General features: G+C 41.0%; 1 protein-coding gene across 1 annotated transcript in view; it reads left to right on the forward strand.

Annotated features, from left to right (window-relative positions):
• Positions 1 to 13,619: 13,619 nt before the first annotated feature.
• The window catches only part of zc3h12b (zinc finger CCCH-type containing 12B), a 95,372-nt gene continuing 88,547 nt past the window's right edge, over positions 13,620 to 20,444 (forward strand). Inside the window, exon 1 of the mRNA XM_060832130.1 lies at positions 13,620 to 13,899. Coding sequence (XP_060688113.1) covers positions 13,729 to 13,899 — 171 coding nt within the window. The 5' untranslated portion in view covers positions 13,620 to 13,728. The remainder of the gene's footprint in view (positions 13,900 to 20,444) is intronic.

A 20,444-nucleotide genomic window follows, 5' to 3' on the forward strand; every position in this document is an offset into this window, starting at 1 on the left:
CATAGCACTGGGAGTAATCAGATATTACTACCCTTGAGGACCTCCTTTTTAAATTTCTGCCTAACTCTCTGTAATCTCCCTTCAGAGTCTCAACCTTTTCCTTTCCAATGTCGTTATTTCCAATGTGGTCAATAACCTCCTGCTGGCCCCTCTCTCCCAGTGAGAACATTCTGTACCATCTCTGAGACATCCTTGATCCTGGCACCAGGGAAACAATACACCATTTCTGCTTTTTCTCTGCTGGCCACAGAAATGTCTGTCTGTATCTATGACTACAGGGTCCCCTAACACAATTGATCTCTTGGAAGCCAATGTACCCCTCATTGTATTAGAGCCAGTCTCAACACCAGAAACTTGGCTGTTCGTGCTATGTTCCCTGAGAATCCATCACCCCCTACATTTTCCAAAACAGCTTACCTGTTTGAAATGGATATATCCACAAAAGGCTCCTGCACTAGCTGCCTACCTCTCTTACCCTGCCTGGAGTTAACCCATCTGTGTGACTGTATCTGAGACTTTCCTCCCTTCCTATAACTGCCATCCATCACATACTGTTGCTCTTGCAAATTCCTCATCGCTTCTATCTGTCTCTTCAACCGATCCACTCAATTTGATAAGATTCGCATCCGACAGCATTTATGGCAAATATAATCCACAGAAACCCTTAAACTCTCTTTAAACTCCCACATCTGACAAGAAGTAAATATCACTGTAAAGGCCATTTTTGCTCCTTCACAATCTACAGACCCAGAAAATAACACCGTCTTATTCCTCTATAAACACTGCCCCAGGTTAAATTAATAGTTATGACTTATATTTTAAGTTTAATCAAGAGACTTATCTCCAAAAACATATAATCAAGAAAGAATTCATTATACTCACTACTGCAGCCTTTTTCTTGGACAGACTTAAAATAATAATTAACTTATCTGATTTGGTGCTGTGAACTTCGCCCAACAGTTCCTCCAAGATTAGTTGTGAACTTCACTGTTTGTTAATTTTCCCAGATGCACTCCGATGGCCAGCGATACACAAATTCAAACAGCAAAGGCGGTAACTGTGCAGGTTCTCTCTCTCTCTCTCTCTCTCTCTCTCTCTCCTGCACTGTCCTCATCAGGGAGTGAGGAGAAGATGTTTTTGGTGGTTGCATTCTTCTGGAGTTGTCTGAAATGACCCTAGAATGATATTTTGAACGCAAAAACTGGTATGATGAAAAGTGAGGACAAGGAGAACCCAATCATGCTGTTTTAAGTGACTGGAAGGGAGAAGGGAGGAAGCACAGGTGACAGCTTGAATGAGTTTGAAGGCCGTCAACCACAGTGGGCAAAAAACCACGATTATGGAAGGAGCAAGCCATGCCAGCAGTGCTGTTTTGGAAGGTAGCATCATCCAAACAGTTGCAACATAGATGAAGGAACCGAGAGAATGGGAAGGAGTGCTTGCAGGACATCAGGTAAGAAGAGCTATTGTGAAGCTATGGGAGTCAGTGGCTTTGCAGTGTATGGAGTGATGAATTTATTCCTTGAAATTGAGACAGAGGGGTCAAGGAAAAGAAGGGAAGTGTTGGAAATGGAAGATGTGAAAATATTAGAGGGGTGGAAATTGGAGGCAAAGTGAACAAATTTTTCCAGGTCCTGGTGGGAGCATAAGCGGCATTGATTCAGTTGTCGATATACCGAGAAAATAGTGTGGGAGGGGGGCCAGTATAGGACTGGAATGAGGATTATTCCACCTACCCCAAAAAGAGGCAGGCAAAACTGGGACCCATGGCCACCCCTTTGATTTGGCAAAGTGAGATGAATTAAAGGAGAAATTGGTCAGTAAGACAACAAGTTCAGCCAAGCAGAGCAAAGTGGTATTGGATGTGGAGTGTTCAGGTATGTAGTCAAGGAAAAAGCCAAGAGCTCATGGGTGATGGAGGTGTAGAGGGATTGGACATCTATGGTGAACATGAGACAGTTAGGGCCAGAGAACTGGAAATTGTCAATATGGTGGAAGGCATCAGAGGAATCACAGATGCACTTGGGCAGGATCTGGACAAGGGAAGAGAGGATGGAGTCAAGGTTACAGGAAATGAGCTCGGTGAGGCAGGAACAGTCTGATATGATGGGCCTAATGGGGCAGTTTGGTTTGTGGATTTTGGAGAGGAGGTAGAAGTGGACTGTCCGGGGTTGAAGGCAGTGGGTGGAATGAGGAGGAGGAAGTGAGGACTGCAGATGCTGGAGATCAGAGTCAAAAAGTATGGCACTAGAAAAGCACAGCAGGTTAGGCAACATCCAAGGAGCAGGAGAATTGACGATTTAGGCATAAGCCCTTCATCAAGAAAGTGGGGAGAATGAGGCCATTGACAGTCCTGGCAACAATGGCTTGATGTGATTAAGAAAGCGAATGCAATGTTGTCACTTATCTCAAGAGGGTTGGAATATAAAAGCACCGTTGTGCTACTGAGACTTTATAAAGCTCTGGTTAGGCCCCATTTGGAGTACTGTGTCCAGTTTTGGTCCCCACACCTCAGGAAGGACATACTGGCACTGGAACGTGTCCAGCGGAGATTCACACGGATGATCCCTGGAATGGTTGGTCAAACATACAAGGAACGGCTGAGGATCCTGGGATTGTACTCATTGGAGTTTAGAAGGTTAAGGAGAGATCTAATCGAAACTTACAAAATAATACATGGCTTGGAAAGGGTGGATGCTAAGAAATTGTTTCCGTTAGGCGGGGAGACTAGGACCTGTGAGCACAGCCTTAAAATTAGAGGGGGTCAATTCAGAACAGAAATGCGGAGACATTTCTTTAGCCAGAGAGTGGTGGGCCTGTGGAATTCATTGCCGCAGAATGCAGTGGAGGCAGGACGCTAAATGTCTTCAAGGCAGAGATTGATAAATTCTTGATGTCACAAGGAATTAAGGGCTACAGGGAGAATGCGGGTAAGTGGAGTTGAAATTCCCATCAGCCATGATTAAATGGCGGAGTGGACTCGATGGGCCGAATGGTCTTACTTCCACTCCTATGTCTTATGGTCTTATGGATGTTTGGATGTAGGGTCGTGGTCTGGGGACAATAGGAAGAAAGGTCTGAGAGTTGACGTTGAGCCTCCACAAGGTAAAGATCAGTGTGCCAGACTACAAAAACCATATGGTACTCTATAATACCTTGACTGCACTGTCCACTCCTTACATGAGGGAGTCCCCACTTCCTCATCAGCACCTCATTTATAATATGAAAGCATTTAGGGACTGCTTCTTCCTCAGCTTCAGTGTCAGTGTCTAAGCTAATGCTTTTAACAGCCTTAACCTCTACTAAGGAGGTTCTATGTATTATACCCATAAGGCCTCCTATGCTCCAATTAAAACTTTAGGTGAAAGAGCTCATGCAGAAATTTGAAAGCTTATTGAGTAGTTAGGAACAGTTTTAAATTAAGTGTAAAAAATTTTCACATCTTCAAATGTCACTGTTAGATGCCATGTTGAGAGTAGATATGTTTTTAATGAAGCTCTTCATTTTAGAGATATGTTCTGTAAGTGTACGTTGGTCAGTATTGAGTAATGGCATGCATTACAGTACTTTCCTCATGGAAAACATACAGTAATTTTTTTTGAAAGAAGGCTAAAAAATATCCCTGCTTCTACAAAGTATGTGATCTGTTTTATTTCAAGTAGCAGATCTGACCTTTGTTTTAAGAAAAGGTAGCTGAAAATGTGTTGCTGGAAAAGCGCAGCAGGTCAGGCAGGATCCAAGGAGCAGGAGAATCGACGTTTTGGGCATGAGCCCTTCTTAAGGAAAGTGTGTCCAGCAAGCTAAGATAAAAGGTAGGAAGGAGGGACCTGGGGGAGGGGCGTTGGAAATGCGATAGATGGAAGGAGTTCAAGGTGAGGGTGATAGGCCAGAGGGAGAGGTCAGGAAGAAGATTGCAGGTTAGGAAGGCGGTGCTGAGTTCGAGGGATTTGACTGAGACAAGGTGGGAGGAGGGGAAATTAGGAAACTGGAGAAATCTAGGTTCATCCCCTGTGGTTGGAGGGTTCCTAGGCAGAAGATGAGGCTCTTCCTCCAGCCGTCGTGTTGCTATAGTCTGGCGATGGAGGAGTCCAAAGACCTGCATGTCCTTGGTGGAGTGGGAGGGGGAGTTGAAGTATTGAGCCACAGGGTCGTTGGGTTGGTTGGTCCGGGTGTCCCAGAGGTGTTCCCTGAAACGTTCCGCAAGTAGGTGGCCTGTCTCCCCAATATAGAGGAGACCATATCGGGTGCAGCGGATGCAGTAAATGATGTGTGTGGAGGTGCAGGTGAATTTGTTGTTGCTATGTTGTTGCTGGGCACACTTTCCTCGTTCCTGAAGAAGGGCTCATGCCCGAAACGTTGATTCTCCTTCTCCTTGGATGCTGCCTGACCTGCTGCGCTTTTCCAGCAACACATTTTCAGCTCTGATCTCTAGCATCTGCAGTCCTCACTTTCTCCTTTAAGAAAAGGTACCCTACTTTTGAATGTTGAAAAATGGTCTGCATTTTTTCCTCCTTCATTGATTGACAAGCACTTTGTTTTTAAATAGTAATGATTTTTTTTTCTGTCAATGAAGTTGGAAACATATGTATTTAAAAGCTGTTCCATTATGAATGCTTAGTTGGGTTTCAAATATCTCAGCTCAGTAGGGGACCTTATTAATCCTAAAACAACTTTTATGAGCCTTTAATAATTATTTCATTATTTCTTTGTCTAGTTTTATTCATTTACAAGTCTAGTAGGCACTTTAAGGATACAATATCTTTACCCTTTCAGCTTATTGGTTCAGTATCAAAGATAATGAATTTGAATTCAAGGTTTCCATGGATTATAAGAGTTTTAATGTTTGGCAATGATTTTTAAATAATTTCCATTGTTATTGTGTAGCTCAGGAGAACTGTACTGGGTGCATAAGAACAAAATAACTTAAGAAATAGGTGCAGGTATAAGCCACCCGGCTCATTGAGTCTGCACCATCATTCAATAAGAGCATGGCTGATCTTTTTATGGATTCAGTTCCACTCACACGCCTGCTCACCAGAACCCTTAATTTCTTTACTGTTCAAAAATCTATCAATCTTTGCCTTAAAAACATTCAATGAGGTAACCTCAACTTCTTCACTGGGCAGGGAATTGCACAGATTCACAACTCTTTGGGTGAAGAATTTCCTTCTCAACTCAGTCCTAAATCTGTTTCCCCTTATTTTGAGGCTATGCCTCCAGTTCTAGTTTCACTCGCCAGTGGAAACAACCTCCCTATTTCTATCTTATCTATTCCCTTCATAATTTTATATGTTCCTATAAGATCTTCCCTCATTCTTCTAAATTCCAATGACTTTGGTCCCAATCTACTCAGTTTCTCCTCATAAGCCGACCCTCTCAATTCCAGAATCAGCCTCCTGTGCACCGCTCCAGTGGCAGTACATTGGTCATGCTAAATTGCCCATAGTGTTAGGCGCATTAGTCAAGGGTAAATATAGGGTAGGGGAATGGGTCTGGTTGGGTTACTCTTCGGAGGGTCGGTGTGGACTTGCTGGGCCAAAGGACCTGTTTCCATACTGTAGGGAATCTAATATCACTTTCTACCAGGCAATTATGGTGTCATAGAGATGTCCAGCATGGAAACAGACCCTTCAGTCCAGATATCTTGATAAATCTAGTCCCATTTGCCAGTATTTGAATGATATCCCTCTAAACCCTTCCTGTTCATATATCCATCTAGATGCCTTTTAAATATTGTAATTGTACCAGTCTCAACCACTTCCTCTGACAGCTCATTCCACATACGCACCACCGTCTGTGTGAAAAAGTTGCTTGTCAGTTCTCTTATATGTTTCCCCCCTCACCTTAAATCTATACCCTGTAGTTATGGACTTACCCCACCTCATGGAAAAGAACATAGAATATAAAACATAGAACAGTGGAGCACAGTACTGGCCCTTCAGCCCTTGATGTTATGCTGACCTTTTAGCCTACTCGAAGATCAAACTAACCTACATAACCTTCATTTTACTATCATCCATGTGCCTATCCAACAGTTACTTAAGTGTCAAAAATGTATCTGACTTTACTACCACCACTGGCAGTGCATTCCATACACCCACCACTCTCTGTGTAAAGAACTGACCTCTGACGTCTCCTCTCAACCTTCCTCCAATCAACTTAAAATGATGCCCACTTATGATAACCATTTTTGCCACCAGAAAAAAAATCGCTGACTATTCACTCTGACTGTGCCTCCCACCGTCATGTACAGCTCTATCAAGTCGCCTCTTACCTTTCTACGCTCCAATGAGAAAAGCCTTAGCTCCCTTAACCTTTTTTCATAAGACATAGTTATGAAGATGTTGGTGTACTGTACCCTTAAGAGAGTTAAAAGCTAGCAGTGACAGCACCAATTGTTCTGAATAAGATACAATGTAACATGTGGTCCAGCAGCTAGGGTAGCTGGTTCCTGAAGACAAAAACAAATTTGAATTGGCTCAATCAGTTTAAATTATACCCCCCCAAAAAAAATTAAATTAAGTTTAAATTTAGTATCATTGACAGTATTAAAAGCCAATGACACAATCCAACTCCACCTGCTACTTCTAAGCTCATTGGCCCATCTGATCAAGATGCTGGTATAATCTGAGGTAACTTGCTTCGCTGTCCACTACGCCTTACTGAAGTCCGAGGTACAGACAGACGTTTCTGTGGCCAGCAGAGAAAAAGCAGAATGGGTATTGTTTCCCTGGTACCAGGATGTCTCAGAGAGGGTGCAGAATGTTCTCACGGGGAAGAGGCACCAGCAGGAGGTCATTGTCCACATTGGAACCATTGACATTGGAGGGAAAAGGTTGAGACTCTGAAGGGTGATTACAAAGAGTTAGGCAGAAATTTAAAAAGGAGGTCCTCAAGGGTAGTAATATCTAGATTACTCCCAGAGCTACGAGCTAGTGAGGACAGGAATAGGGGGATAGAGCAGATGAACGCATGGCTGAGGAGCTGGTATATGGGAGAAGGATTCACATTTTTGGATCATTAGAATCTCTTTTGGGGCAGAAGTAACCTGTACAGGAAGGACGGATTGCACCTAAATTGGAAGGAGTCTAATATACTGGCAGGGAAATTTGTAAGAACTGCTTGGGAGGATTTAAACTAGTAAGGTGGTGAGTTGGGACCCAAGGAGATAGTGAGGAAAGAGATCAATCTGAGACGGGTACAGAAGTGAGAACAGAAGTGAGTCAAACAGTCAGGGCAGGCAGGGACATGATAGGACTAATAAATTAAACTGCATTTATTTCAAGAGGCCTAACAGAGAAGGCAGATAAACTCAGGGCATGGTTAGGAACATGAGACTGGGATATCATAGCAATTACAAAAACATGGCTCAGGGATGGGCAGGACTGGCAGCTTAATGTTCCAGGATACAAATGCTACAGGAAGGATAGAAAGGCAGGCAAGAGATGAGGGGGAGTGGCATATTTGATAAGGGATAGCATTACAGCTGTACTGAGGGAGGATATTCCTGGAAATACATCCAGGGAAGTTACTTGGGTGGAACTGAGAAATAAGAAAGGATGATCACCTTATTGGGATTGTATTATAACCCCCCAATAGTCAGATGGAAATTAAGAAACAAACTTGTAGGGAGATCTCAGCTATCTGTAAGAATAATAGGGTAGTTATGGTAGGGGATTTTAACTTTCCAAACATTGACTGGGACTGCCATAGTGTTAAAGGTTTCGATAATTTTCTGATTCAGTATGTGGATGTACCTACTAGAGAAGGTGCAAAACTAGGTCTACTCTTAGGAAATAAGGCAGGGCAGGTGACTGAGGTGTCAGTGGGAAGCACTTTGGAGCCAGCGACCATAATTCTATTTGTTTTAAAATAGTGATGGAAAAGGATAGACCAGATCTAAAAGTTGAAGTTCTAAATTGGAGAAAGGCCAATTTTGACGATTAGGCAAGAACTTTCGAAAGTTGATTGGAGGCAGATGTTCACAGGTAAAGGGATGGCTGGAAAATGGGAAGCCATCAGAAATGAGATAACAGGAATACAGAGAAAATATATTCCTGTCAAGGTGAAAGGGAAGGCTGGTAGGTATAGGGAATGCTGGATGACTAAAGAAATTGAGGGTTTGGTTAAAAAAAAGAAGGAAGCATATGTCAGGTATAGACAGGATAGATTAAGTGAATCCTTAGCAGAGTATAAAGAAAGTAGGAGTATACTTAAGAGGGAAATCAGGAGGGCAAAACAGGGACTTGAGAGAGCTTTGGCAAATAGAATTAAGTAGAATCCAAAGGGTTTTTATGAATATGTTAAGGACAAAAGGGTCACTAGGGAGAGAATAGGGCCCCTCAAAGATCAGCAAGGTGGCCTTTGTGTGGAGCCACAGAAAGTGGGGGAGGTACTAAATGAATATTGTGCATCAATATTTACTGTTGAAAAGGATATGGAAGATATAGACTGCAAAATGTCCAGATTACAGAGGAGAAAGTGCTAGATGCCTTGAAACGGTTAAAGCTGGATAAATCCCCAAGACCTGATCAGGTGTACCCGAGAACTCTGTGGGAAGCTAGAGAAATGATTGCTGGGCCTCTTGCTGAGATATTTGTATCATCGATTGTCACAGGTGAGGTGCCGGAGGCTGGTACAATTGCAACATTTAAGAGGCATTTGGATGGGCATATGAATAGGAAGGATTTGGAGGGATATGGGCTGGGTGCTGGCAGGTGGGACTAGATTGGGTTGGGATATCTGGTTGGCATGGATGGGTTGGACCAAAGGGTCTGTTTCCATGCTGTACATCTCTATGACTCTATGACTACGAGAAGCAAAACCGGTGATAAACTTAAATAAAACTGAATTCACGAAAGCAGAGGTGACATTATTGCAACATAACAGTCATAGAAGATTGTCCCTACGGAATGCAAAGACGAGGGCCATTGAGGAATTTCCATGACTAACCTTGAAGAAAGAGGTGCTTCAATTCTTAGAACTCAGTAAATTCTATTGGAAGTTTGTTCCAAACTTCAGCAGTGTAGTGGCACCATTAACCAATTTGCTGAAGAAGATCACAAAGTTTTGGTGTACAGAACAATGCCTTTCTACCATTTGAAATCAATATTAACCACCAAACCAGTTTCAGCTACACTAAACTTTTCAAAACCTTTTAAAGTCAACATCGATACTAGTGACATAGAAGTTGGAGTTGTACTCCTACAGGAGGATGGGATTGAACTGCCAGTTGGTTACTCTTCGAAGCAGCTTAACATCCACCAGGGGAAATACTCCACAATCAAAAAAGGACTATTGAGTTTGGTACTGACCTTACAACATTTTAATTAGGAGAAAGTGAGGATTGCAGATGCTGGAGATCAGAGCTTAAAAATGTGTTGCTAGAAAAGCGCAGCAGGTCAGGCAGCATCAAAGGTACAGGAGAATCGATGTTTCAGGCATAAGCCTGAAGAAGGGCTTATGCCTGAAACATCGATTCTCCTGTTCCTTTGATGCTGCCTGACCTGCTGTGCTTTTCCAGCCACACATTTTTAAGTTACAACATTTTAATGTTTATGCCACTAAGAATGTGTTGGAGATAGTTGTGTACACTGATCACAATCCGCTTACATTCTTAGAACGCTTTAGAGATAAGAATATGAGACTATTTTGTTGGAGTCTTGTGTTACAGACTTATAATTTAAATAAATTTAAATAAATAATGTTGCCAGTCGTAAGAATGTAATTGCAGATGCGTTATCGCTGATTAAACTGATGAAGTTTAGATGAGATTTGTCTGTATTTATATACAGTTTTATGAGAAGTAGTTAAAGTGAACTTAGATTAAAGTTATCGGTATGTTTGGGTATTTTGTTTAAAAGATAGAAAAAAATGAAGCCATCTTTTCATTACGGTGGTTCATTTTTTCTTCTGGGGGGTAGGTGTTATGAAGATGTGGGTGTACCGTACATTTAAGAGAGTTAAAAGCTGGCAGAATGACCTGACAGCACCAAGTGTTCTGGATAAGATACAATGTAACATGTGCTCCAGCAACTTGGGTAGCTGCCAAGTTGCCTGGAGACAAAAACAAATTTGAATTAGGCCATTAAGTTTAAATTATACCCCCAAAAAAACTCCAAGTAAGTTTGAACTTAGTATTTTGACAATCTTAAAAGCCAATGACACAATCTGATGCTTCGGGTAATAAGACCGGCAAAAATTGAACAGTTGGGAGAGAACTGCCAAAGACCAACAGGTTTGGGCTGCTAGTCAAAACTCTCTGAGAGATACCAGTTTAGAGAAGGAATTTACACAGAGAAAAACATCAACACTGACCTGGAGAGCAAATCTACAGAGGAAGATATAAAAAGATTTGACCACTGGCTAGTTTTGAAATTTGAATTTTTGGCCAATCTTAATCGGGGTTTTATTGGGGGACTAGTATTATAGAAGAGAAAGTAAAAGATAGGTTAGATGAAGGAGTTGTAAATAGTTGTTAGTTAATTATTCTCTGTTATACTTTAAGAAATAAAGTTGTTAAGTTTACTTTTAAGTAGTTCTTGCCCTCTTGGATTTTCACAGATTGCTGCATGGGTTAAATCTTTTCTGTGTTGCTGGTTTAAATTAAGCAGGGGGTTTTACCCCGTGTCGTAAAAAACATGGCCTCCAGTCCAGTCAGCATCCTGGTAAATCTCCTCTGCACTCTCTCTAAAGCTTCTGCATCCTTCCTATAATAAGGCGACCAGAATTGAATATAATATTCCAAGTGTGGTCTAACCAGGGCTCGAAGGAGCTCCAGTGTAACCTTATGGCTCTTAAACTCAATCCCCCTGCTAATGAAAGCTAACACACCATACGCCTTCTAAGCAACCCGATCAACTTCAGTGGCAACTTTGAGGGATCTGTGGAAATGGACCCCAAATCCCTCTATTCCTCCACGCTGCCAAGAATCCTGCCTTTAGCCCTGTAATCTGCACTCAAATTTCCAGAATTAATCACTTCACACTTTTTTAGATTGATCTCCATCTGCAACTTATCAGCCCAGTTCTTCATCCTATCAGTGGCAGGGTGGCTCAGTGGTTAGCACTGCTGCCTCACAGCGTCAGGGACCTGGGTTCAATTCTTGCCTCGGGCAACTGTCTGTGTGGAGTTTGCACATTCTCCCCATGTCTGCATGGGTTTCCTCCAGGTGCTCCAGTTTCTTCCCACAGTCCAAAGATGTGCAGATTAGGTGATTGGCTACTTTAAATTGCCCACAGTGTTAGGTGTATTAGTCAGGGGTAAATATAGGGGGGTGGGTTTCTCTTCAGAGGATTGGTGTGGACTTGTTGGGCTGTTTTCACACTTAGGGAATCTAATCTCATCTCTAACAATCTAATGTCCTGTGGAAACCCATAACAGCTCTCCACACAATGCGTCATCCACAAACCTTTGTGCCATCAGCAAACTTACTAACCCACCCTTGCATTCCTTCTTCCAAATTATTTATAAAAATCACAAAGAGGTCCCAGAACAGATCCCCACAGAATACCACTGTTCACTGAGCTCAAAGCTAGATACTTTCTATTTACTACCACCCTCTGTGTTCTATGGGCCAGCCAATTCTGTATCCAGACTGTCAAATTTCCCTGTATCTCATGCCTCCTTACTTTCTGAATGAGCCTACCATGGGCAACCTTAACAACCGCCTTGCTAAAATTCATGTACACCACATCCACTGCTCTACCTTCATCAGTGAGTTTTGTCACATCCTCAAAGAATTCAATAAGGCTTGCAAGGAATGACCTGCTCCTCACAAAACCATGCTGACTATCTCTGATCAAACTATTGTTTTCTAAGTAATCATAAATCCTGTCTCTTAGAATCCTCTCCAATAATTTGCCCATGACAGATGTAAGACTGACTGGTCTGTAATTCCCAGGATCATCCCTATTCCCTTTCTTGAATTTGGGAATACCATTTGCTACTCTCCCATCATCTGACACTACTCCAGTGGACAATGAGAATGTAAAGATTATTGCCAACGGCACAGTAATCTCTTCCCTCATTTCCTGGAGCAACTTTGGGCATATCCCATCTGGCACAGAGGACTTATCTATTTACCCTATCCATGACCCTCATGATTTTATAAAACCCTATAAGATCAGCCTCCGACGCTTCAGAGAAAACTGTCCCAGCCTATTCAGCTTCTCCCTATAGCTCAAACCCTCCAACCCTGGCATCATCCTTGTAAATCTTTTTTGGACCCTTGCAAGTTTCCCCCTATAGCAGGGAGACCAGAATTGCATATTATATTCCAAAAGTGGCAGAATCACCTTCCAACTTCTATACTCAATACACTGACTAATAGAGGCAAGCATACCAAATGCCTTCTTCACTATCCTAACTACAATACTGCATGAAGTATTGGCCTATATTTTGCATTAAAGTTACTAGAATGGGACTTTAATCTTCTAATTTTTTAGACATGTGTGCTGTCTAAGCAAGGCTGATTGAAAGTCACAGGGTGCTATATGACAAAATCAAAAAGTTCTTTGACCAATCTTCTTGAGTCAAACAATGAAACCAAAAACTATCATTTGACCATCATTGCACTGTTGTTTCTGAATCTTGCACTACATGAATAATGGTTGCAATTGTATAACAGTAGTCAATGAATTTCAAAATAAACTTTATTTTGAAACAAAATGTTTTTGTGAATATAAATGAAAACTTAAGAATTTTTTTCCAGATGAAAAATATACATCTTCGTAAATAACTGCTCTCCCCCAATCATGCATTTTTCAATGTTTCAAGATCGACTTATTTTACGCTGGTTTTTGCTTGAATTATTAAGATATGAATTCTATCGATGTATTCCAAGGCAGTAGAGCCTCGACTTACAAACTTAATCCATTCCGGGACCGGTTCGTGACCGAAAAGTTCGCGAACTTAATCAATTTTTCCCATTGTTCGGATAGCGTAAGAATACTTAGACGTAGCAACAAACGATGTCCACAGCGCACGCACCAAAGACAAACTGAATGAGATCACACAGGGCCCGAGAGCTTTTGCATTCAACGCACGCGTAGCAAAGCAGAACAATGAAACCATGTGGTCGCACATGGGCTTTTTGCATTCGTACCTTGAATTTTGTACGTACGTTGAAGCAAAATTTTACGTACAATCCTGTTCATAAACCAATTTGTTCGTGAACAGGGTCGCTCGTATGTTGAGGCACTACTGTACTTTGATTAAATAGAGATTGAGAATCTGTGTATACAGTTTATGAAAAGAACCACAACAATTCAATGCTAAGGTATGATATAAGATGCATAAATGCACAAATGTAGACATTTTTATTTTGTTAATATACAATTTATAAATCATAATTAATTTTTATTTGACATTTAAATATAATTCCAGGTATTGGAGCTAGCCAATGGCCAAGCAAAAATGGGTAAGTGAATAGATGGAGTTGTAAACAAATAGGCAAACGAAGCACATTTTGAGCCTGTAGAGGGAAGTGTCGAGTATTGAAGGAAATAGAGAAAGAGAGAAAAGAGACGCAGGATCATGAACGAACGAGGTAGCAGTGAGGCGAAGAGGAGGAGGAGGAGGAGGCAGAGGATCAGCCGTTTCCTGCTGTAGGTCTAACGGAGCAGAGGGGTTTGGGGGGAGGGGGGACGATTCCGGATCTGTACTCCGGACTGTCACCCTTTGAAGAAAATACGGCCCGGTTTACGGAATCGAGGTCAGGGGAAGAGAATGCTGGATTTCGTGATCCCACTGAGTGCCAGCGGTAGGCTGGAGAACCTCATCCCTCACATAGAGAGGCTCTTCAGGGTGAAGATCAGCGCTGGGCCTGCGGCAGAAAGCAGCAGATGGGTCCATATAGAGCAGGCAGCAGAGACACAGGAGGGGCTCAGGAAAGCAAAGGTGAGTGTGTACCCCACACCCAATCCCAGGTGTATGTTTATACACACACTAAAACTGAGCCTAGTTGGTTATTCCTTTTAATTCTCCCTTTTTAATGTATCTGAAATAGTGTGCCAAGGTTTGAGGACGAGGGGGAGAAAGAGAGAGAGAGAGCGAGAGAGATCTGAAACTGCACTTGTTGCTATGAGACGCACAAATAGCACCACCAGGGCCTTTTGTGCTACATAAATCATCCAGGCCTTTGCTTTCGGTTGATGTTGGATTTGGGGCTTTGCACTTGAGCTGGATGAATAGATAATGATGTAGTGAAATAAAAGTACTTGTTTTTTATTAGGGTAAAGGTAAATATTTTGATATAACACTACATATTTTAATACAACACTGCTGATTTTGTATCTGTTTCGGGTTTTGTTATGAAACTATAAGAAATTAGCATTAGAAACATCTATATTTTAGTTTAGTTACGTGTTTTATATACTAGAAGGGGGTTGAAATTTTGAAATGCCATAATTAATTGTAGTGTTTTAACGAACAAATAGTTTGAATGTATCACTGAAACAGCTCATTACCCTGACTCCTTTTGATTGCTAATTGTTCTTTAAAAGATGTTGAAAAATAATACTTAAGGTTTACAATTTGGCTATGAGTTTTGTATTAACTTTCAAAATGTAAAATTCAAACATCAAATTGAGAGGGATATTAAACATGAAGTAGACAATAGCTTGCTTCATCAATCAATAGATAAAGGGAGAGAGATTTTGGGAGACGAATACAATTACATTACACTATTGCTAAGAACTAAGTAATGGAATCTTTTTGCTTAAGGGTTAATTTTCTTCAAGGCCTGAGGATAAGATGATTTACAAGCATTTGAATATGTTTTTACAGTTGTTCCTGCACTTTATAAAACAAATCTCAGCTGTTGTTGAAACAATACTAAGTTAAATAGACAATATTCTAATCATTCTGGTATTTATACAGTACCATCAATTGAAGCATTGACACATTTTGTCAGTGATACAAAACTATACATTGTAGTTTCCATTGTTCACTGGAGATTATATATAATTTCATTGAGTGTTCTTACATCAGTGATGGTAAAAAAAATCTAAAAGTAGCAAAGAGTAAATCTTTAACTACTATTATAATTTGAAAATAAAGTTGGTATTCTTAACTGTGGACAATAAAACATTTTAGGTCTGTGATCAGAATATGTGGTATGTGGGTATTCAGTGTGGAATTCTAAAAGATCCTGTGTTCTCAGAATGTATTTGAAATAGATCAAGAAGCTTATTACAAATTCAAATAAATGACTGTGTTTATTGGAACTTAACTGTAGCATTGATCAAAGTGTAATTTTATAATAAGAGTTTATCATTTCTAAGATTTAATTCTTCTAAATCTAATTTTTGTTTAAAGCAACTACAGCAATGGGTCTTCCTAAGTATAACATGCAATGGCCCATTGAGAAATAAAGGTGAAGGTCTATAGTGCAGAACACCACTGAGATTCAAAAAAAAGAAAACAATTCAGATCAGGATTTGATTAAGCCACACAAAGCTTGTGTTTAAATGCTTGAGTATTGTGAGAGGAAGTCTGTGTTTTAAGGTCCTGTGTAAGAATAAAGTATAGACTGCATGCTAAGGTATGAATACTGATCTTTGGCAGACAGTTTTAAATAATTTTTAATACAATCTGTTTTTTAATAGCCTCTGTACGTTGACTACAATGAAGACCTATGACTGATTTCATTTTTATTGAAATTCTGTTTTCTTAAACAGCACACGTTTGTTTAAAGCAGATAAGTGCTGTATTCTCTGAATTAAATAGTGGAAACATGTATTATTTCTTAGATTTTTACCTTGCAAAGTGCTCAATCATGGTAAAGAGTTTGGCTGTGCTGAGGTGTAAATGTTTGAAACAAAGTGTTTGATTTGCCTTAATGTGCTTATGTTCAGAAATATCTTGAAAATCATTTGTAAAGTAGCATGTATACATTATTATTTTAAATATTGATTATTAATAATTAATAATTTATTGGCTATTCAGGGAATCATAATTTGGCAAAAACAAAATATTTTGGATCATGGAAAGAGGAACAAAACCTTCCAAATTTACAAATTTCCAATCTGCAAACATAGAAGTAATCACAAAGATTTTTGGTGAGAGTGCATTTTGAAATTATAAGCAAAAATCACCAATTTCTTTTCAAACATCCTTGAGGGCAGAGCAGTGGATGTGATCTATACGGACTTCAGTAAGGCTTTGAGAAGATTTGTAGCTCAAGTTGAGGTTCTGGATGTAGGTTTGCTCACTGAGTTGGAAGGTTCATTTCCAGACATTTCATCACCCTACTAGGTGACCCTCTCTCATTAGTATCCTTACAAACAGATAAGGAAGGACACCATTTCGACTGGGACAACAAATCCACCCGAAGACAAGCCAAACAGAGACACACGTGAGAACTCCTAGAAGCATAGCACTCCAACTGGAACTCTATCAACACACACATCGAGTTAGACCCCATTTACCACCCCCTGAGTAAAAGAACAGGAAGTGACATCACCACAGGAAATGACATCACCAACCAAAGAAATCCAAACATATAAATAGAAAGCAGGAAACATCAGCAGTGCTTTGCCCGGAAACCCACTGAAGATGTTACCTAGTAGGGTGACGAAACATCTGGAAATGAACCTTCCAGCTCTGCGAGCAAACCTACATCCACATGCTTAAGTAAGAAGTTCAACTCATTGGAGACTGGTTAGCAAGATTACATCTCCTGGAATATAGAGAGGTCTAGCTATTTGGATACAGAACTGGTTCGAAGCTAGAAGAGAGAAGGTAGTGGTGGAGGATTGCTTTACAGACAGGAGGCCTGTGATCAGTGGTGTGCCACAGGATCAGTGCTGGGTCTACTGCTCTTTGCCATTTATATAAATGATTTGGATGTGAACATAAGAGTTAGTAAGTTTGCAGATGACACCAAAATTGGAGATGTAGTGGACAGCGAAGAAGGTTACCTCATAGGGCAACAGGAACTTGATCAGATGGGCCAATGAGCTGAGAAATGGCAGATGGTGTTTAATTTGAATAAATGTGAGGTGCTGCATTTTAGAAAATTAAATATTAGCAGGAGTTATACACTTGATGGTAAGGTCCAGGGAAGTGTTGGTGAACAAAGAGATCTTGGAGTGCAGGTTCATAGCTCCTTGAAAGTGGAGTTGCAGATAGATAAGACAGTAAAGAAGGCGTTTGGTATGCTTTCCTTTGTTGGTCAGAGCATTGAGTATAGGAGTTGGAAAATCATATGACGGTACAGGATGTTAGTTAGGCCACTTGTGGAATATTGCGTGCAATTCTGGTCTCCTTCCTAACGGAAGGATGGTGTGAAACATGAAAGGCTTCAGAAAAGATTTACAAGGATGTTGCCAGGTTTGAAGGATTTGAGCTATGGGGCAAGCTGAATAGGCTGGGGTTGTTTTCCCTGTAGAGTCAGAGGCTGAGAGGTGACCTTATAGAAGTTTATAAAATCACGAGGGGCATGGATAGAATAAATAGACAAGGTCTTTTTCTTGAGGTGGGGGAGTCCAGAACTAGAGGGCATAGGTTTAGGGTGAGAGGGGAAAGATACAAAAGGGATCTAAGACACAACTTTTTCACAGAGTGGTGCGTGTATGAATGAGCGGCCAGAGGAAGTGGTGGAGGCTGATACAATTACACCATTTAAAAGATATATGGATGGCTATATGAATAGGAAGGGTTGAAGGTGATATGGGTCAAGTGCTGGCAAATGGGACTAGATTAGGTGAGGGTGAGGCTTGAAAGGGTCAGCATCTGGTCGGCATGGACAAGTTGGACCGAAGGGACTGTTTCTATGCTGTACATTTCTATGACTCTAAATCTGATCTTTCCTGCAACTAATATAGAGTCGTAGAGTTTTACAGTACAGAAGGAGAAAGTGAGGACTGCAGATGCTGGAGATCAGAGCTGTTGCTGGAAAAACGCAGCAGGTCAGGCAGCATCCAAGGAGCAGGAGAGTCGACATTTCGGGCATGAGCCCTTCTTCAGGAATGAGGAAAGTGTGCCAAACAGGCTAAGATTAAAAAGTAGGGAGGAGGGACTTGGGGGAGGGGATTGGAAATGCGATAGGTGGAAGGAGGTTAAGGTGAGGGTGATAAGCTGGAGTGGGGGTGGGGGCGGAGAGGTCAGGATGAGGAAACCGGAGAAATCTGAGTTCATCCCTTGTGAAATTTTCCTCATTTCCCCTCCCCCCACCTTGTCTCAGTCCCAACCCTCGAACTCAGCACCACCTTTCTCACCTGCAATCTTCTTCCTGACCTCTCCGTGCCCACCCCCACTCCGGCCTATCACCCTCACCTTAACCTCCTTCCACCTATCGCATTTCCAACGCCCCTCCCCCAAGTCCCTCCTCTCTACCTTTTATCTTAGCCTGCTTGGCACACTCTCCTCATTCCTGAAGAAGGGCTCATGCCGAAACGTCGATTCTCCTGCTCCTTTGATGTTGCCTGACCTGCTGCGCTTTTCCAGCAACACATTTTCAGCTTTTACAGTACAGAGACAGCCTCTTCAGTCCAACCTATCTACAATGACCAGATATCCTAACGTAATCTGTCCCATTTGCCATCAACTGGCTCATATGCCTCATAACCCTTCCTATTTATGTACCTATCTGGTGCATTTTAAATGTCATAATTGTACCCACTTCCACCATTCCTTTTGGCAGCCCACTCTATGCACACACCACCCTCTACATGGAAGAAGTTAGTTTACAAGCAGTCTGAGTAACTTCTCCTCTTGTCTATTCCACTGTCCAACTTTCCATATTACAACTTAGATTTTAACATCTTGCATTTGTCTCTTTGAATTTAGCAGATCCTCAGATTTAATATGATCGCTTTTACCTGTTCTTTCTCACCACTGGATAAATCTTAAATTTTCTTTGTAAATTTTGTGGTCTTGCAATATGAAAGAGAATTTTTTATCTTGTATATGCCACACTTGTCAATATTTGTTACGAGCTAATCATCTTTCACTAACTTGCTTGAATACTTTTCTAAGAGATCGGATTGATGATGGTAATGCTAATACTGAGTGCAAGCAGTTCCATTAAGCATTGGATAAAGTGTTATGCAACTGATTTGTAAGCAAGTTCAAACTCGTGGAATAAAAGAACATTTGACAGGGGTATTCAAAACTGAGAAGTGTGGGCACTGTATTTCTGGAGAAACTGTTCTCATTGGTGTAATGTTTAAGAATGAGTAGGCATGGATTTGAGTAGTTTCTGTACAGCAAGTAGTTAGGATACAGAATGGGGTGCATGAGTGTGCAGTGGATGCAGGTTCAATTGAGGTTTTTGAGATTTGATCACTAACTGAAAAGGAAACATGCAGGGCTATGGAGAGGGCAGTGGGTGTCATGAGATGACTTGTTTCTGCAGAGGACCAGCACTGACACAACAGGCTGAATGGCTTCCTGTGTTGAAACAATTCTACAATCCTGTTTTGTCTCCAAATAGTTTGCCGCCATGTTTTTTTTTAGTCATTCCCGAGCATGTAATGTCGTGCCCTTAAAAATGTAGGGTGTTACATTTGAGGAATAGTGCATTTTCTGTTTCAGGCATCCAGTGCCCATGTCAAGACTATTTAAGTCACTAAAGTCCTCTTCCACAATAATGTGGCACAGTTTTGATCTTGGAAGAGCACCTTCTTTTGTATAATTGTTCTATCTGATTTCTATTTGTAATGCCAGATTCTGACTACAAATTCCATTTTAGTGGCAATTTTATGCTTGAGTTCTGGGCTTGTAGAAACTAGGCCAACAGACAAAGCAGACTATTAGTAAAGAATGGATTTGAAACCAGGCAACACCTGAACAAGAGTCATTACCTAACTTGCTACCTTTTCAAATTGCCCAAAGTAGATCATTCCTTGTCAGCAGACATAAAAAAATTGGGCAGTATTATTACAGGTTAACAGACAAACTTCAAAGTCTTGTAAAAGCAAGTGATTAAATTGACATGTATCTTGGTGACTAAAAGAAAGAAAAAGAGGTGCAAAGGGAGGAGTATTGACTGTGATCAGGGAGGGTGGGAGGACAATGAGCACAGGGCACGCATCCCAATAAAGCTCCCAATAACTGCTAAGAATGATTCCATCAGCGGTGGACCCTTCTTGCCTTGTCTATATGTGAGGAAGAGACACTATTAAAATCAGACCAAGATAATCTAAATTGTTTATAACCTATATCATTATTTCATGTATAAATTGAGATTGTTGTTCATTCCTGGTAACTGTTGATTTTTCTAACTTATATTTTCCTAATTTGTATGGTTAGGCAGATTGAAACCATTGCAGAGGACTTTGTGTATTCTGTAGATTTTAAAATTATTTTTCTTCCCATCATCTCTCCTGGAAATGCAAGTTCAATAATTCCACAGATGCCAACTACACAATCTTGGTAGCCACATCACAACAGGATATTTGTCTATTACTCCTGTGCTGTGCCAGTTCCTCAGTTAGAGA

This window comes from Hemiscyllium ocellatum, chromosome 11 (genome assembly GCF_020745735.1).
Source record: "Hemiscyllium ocellatum isolate sHemOce1 chromosome 11, sHemOce1.pat.X.cur, whole genome shotgun sequence".
In the NCBI taxonomy this organism is placed as follows: Eukaryota; Metazoa; Chordata; class Chondrichthyes; order Orectolobiformes; family Hemiscylliidae; genus Hemiscyllium; species Hemiscyllium ocellatum.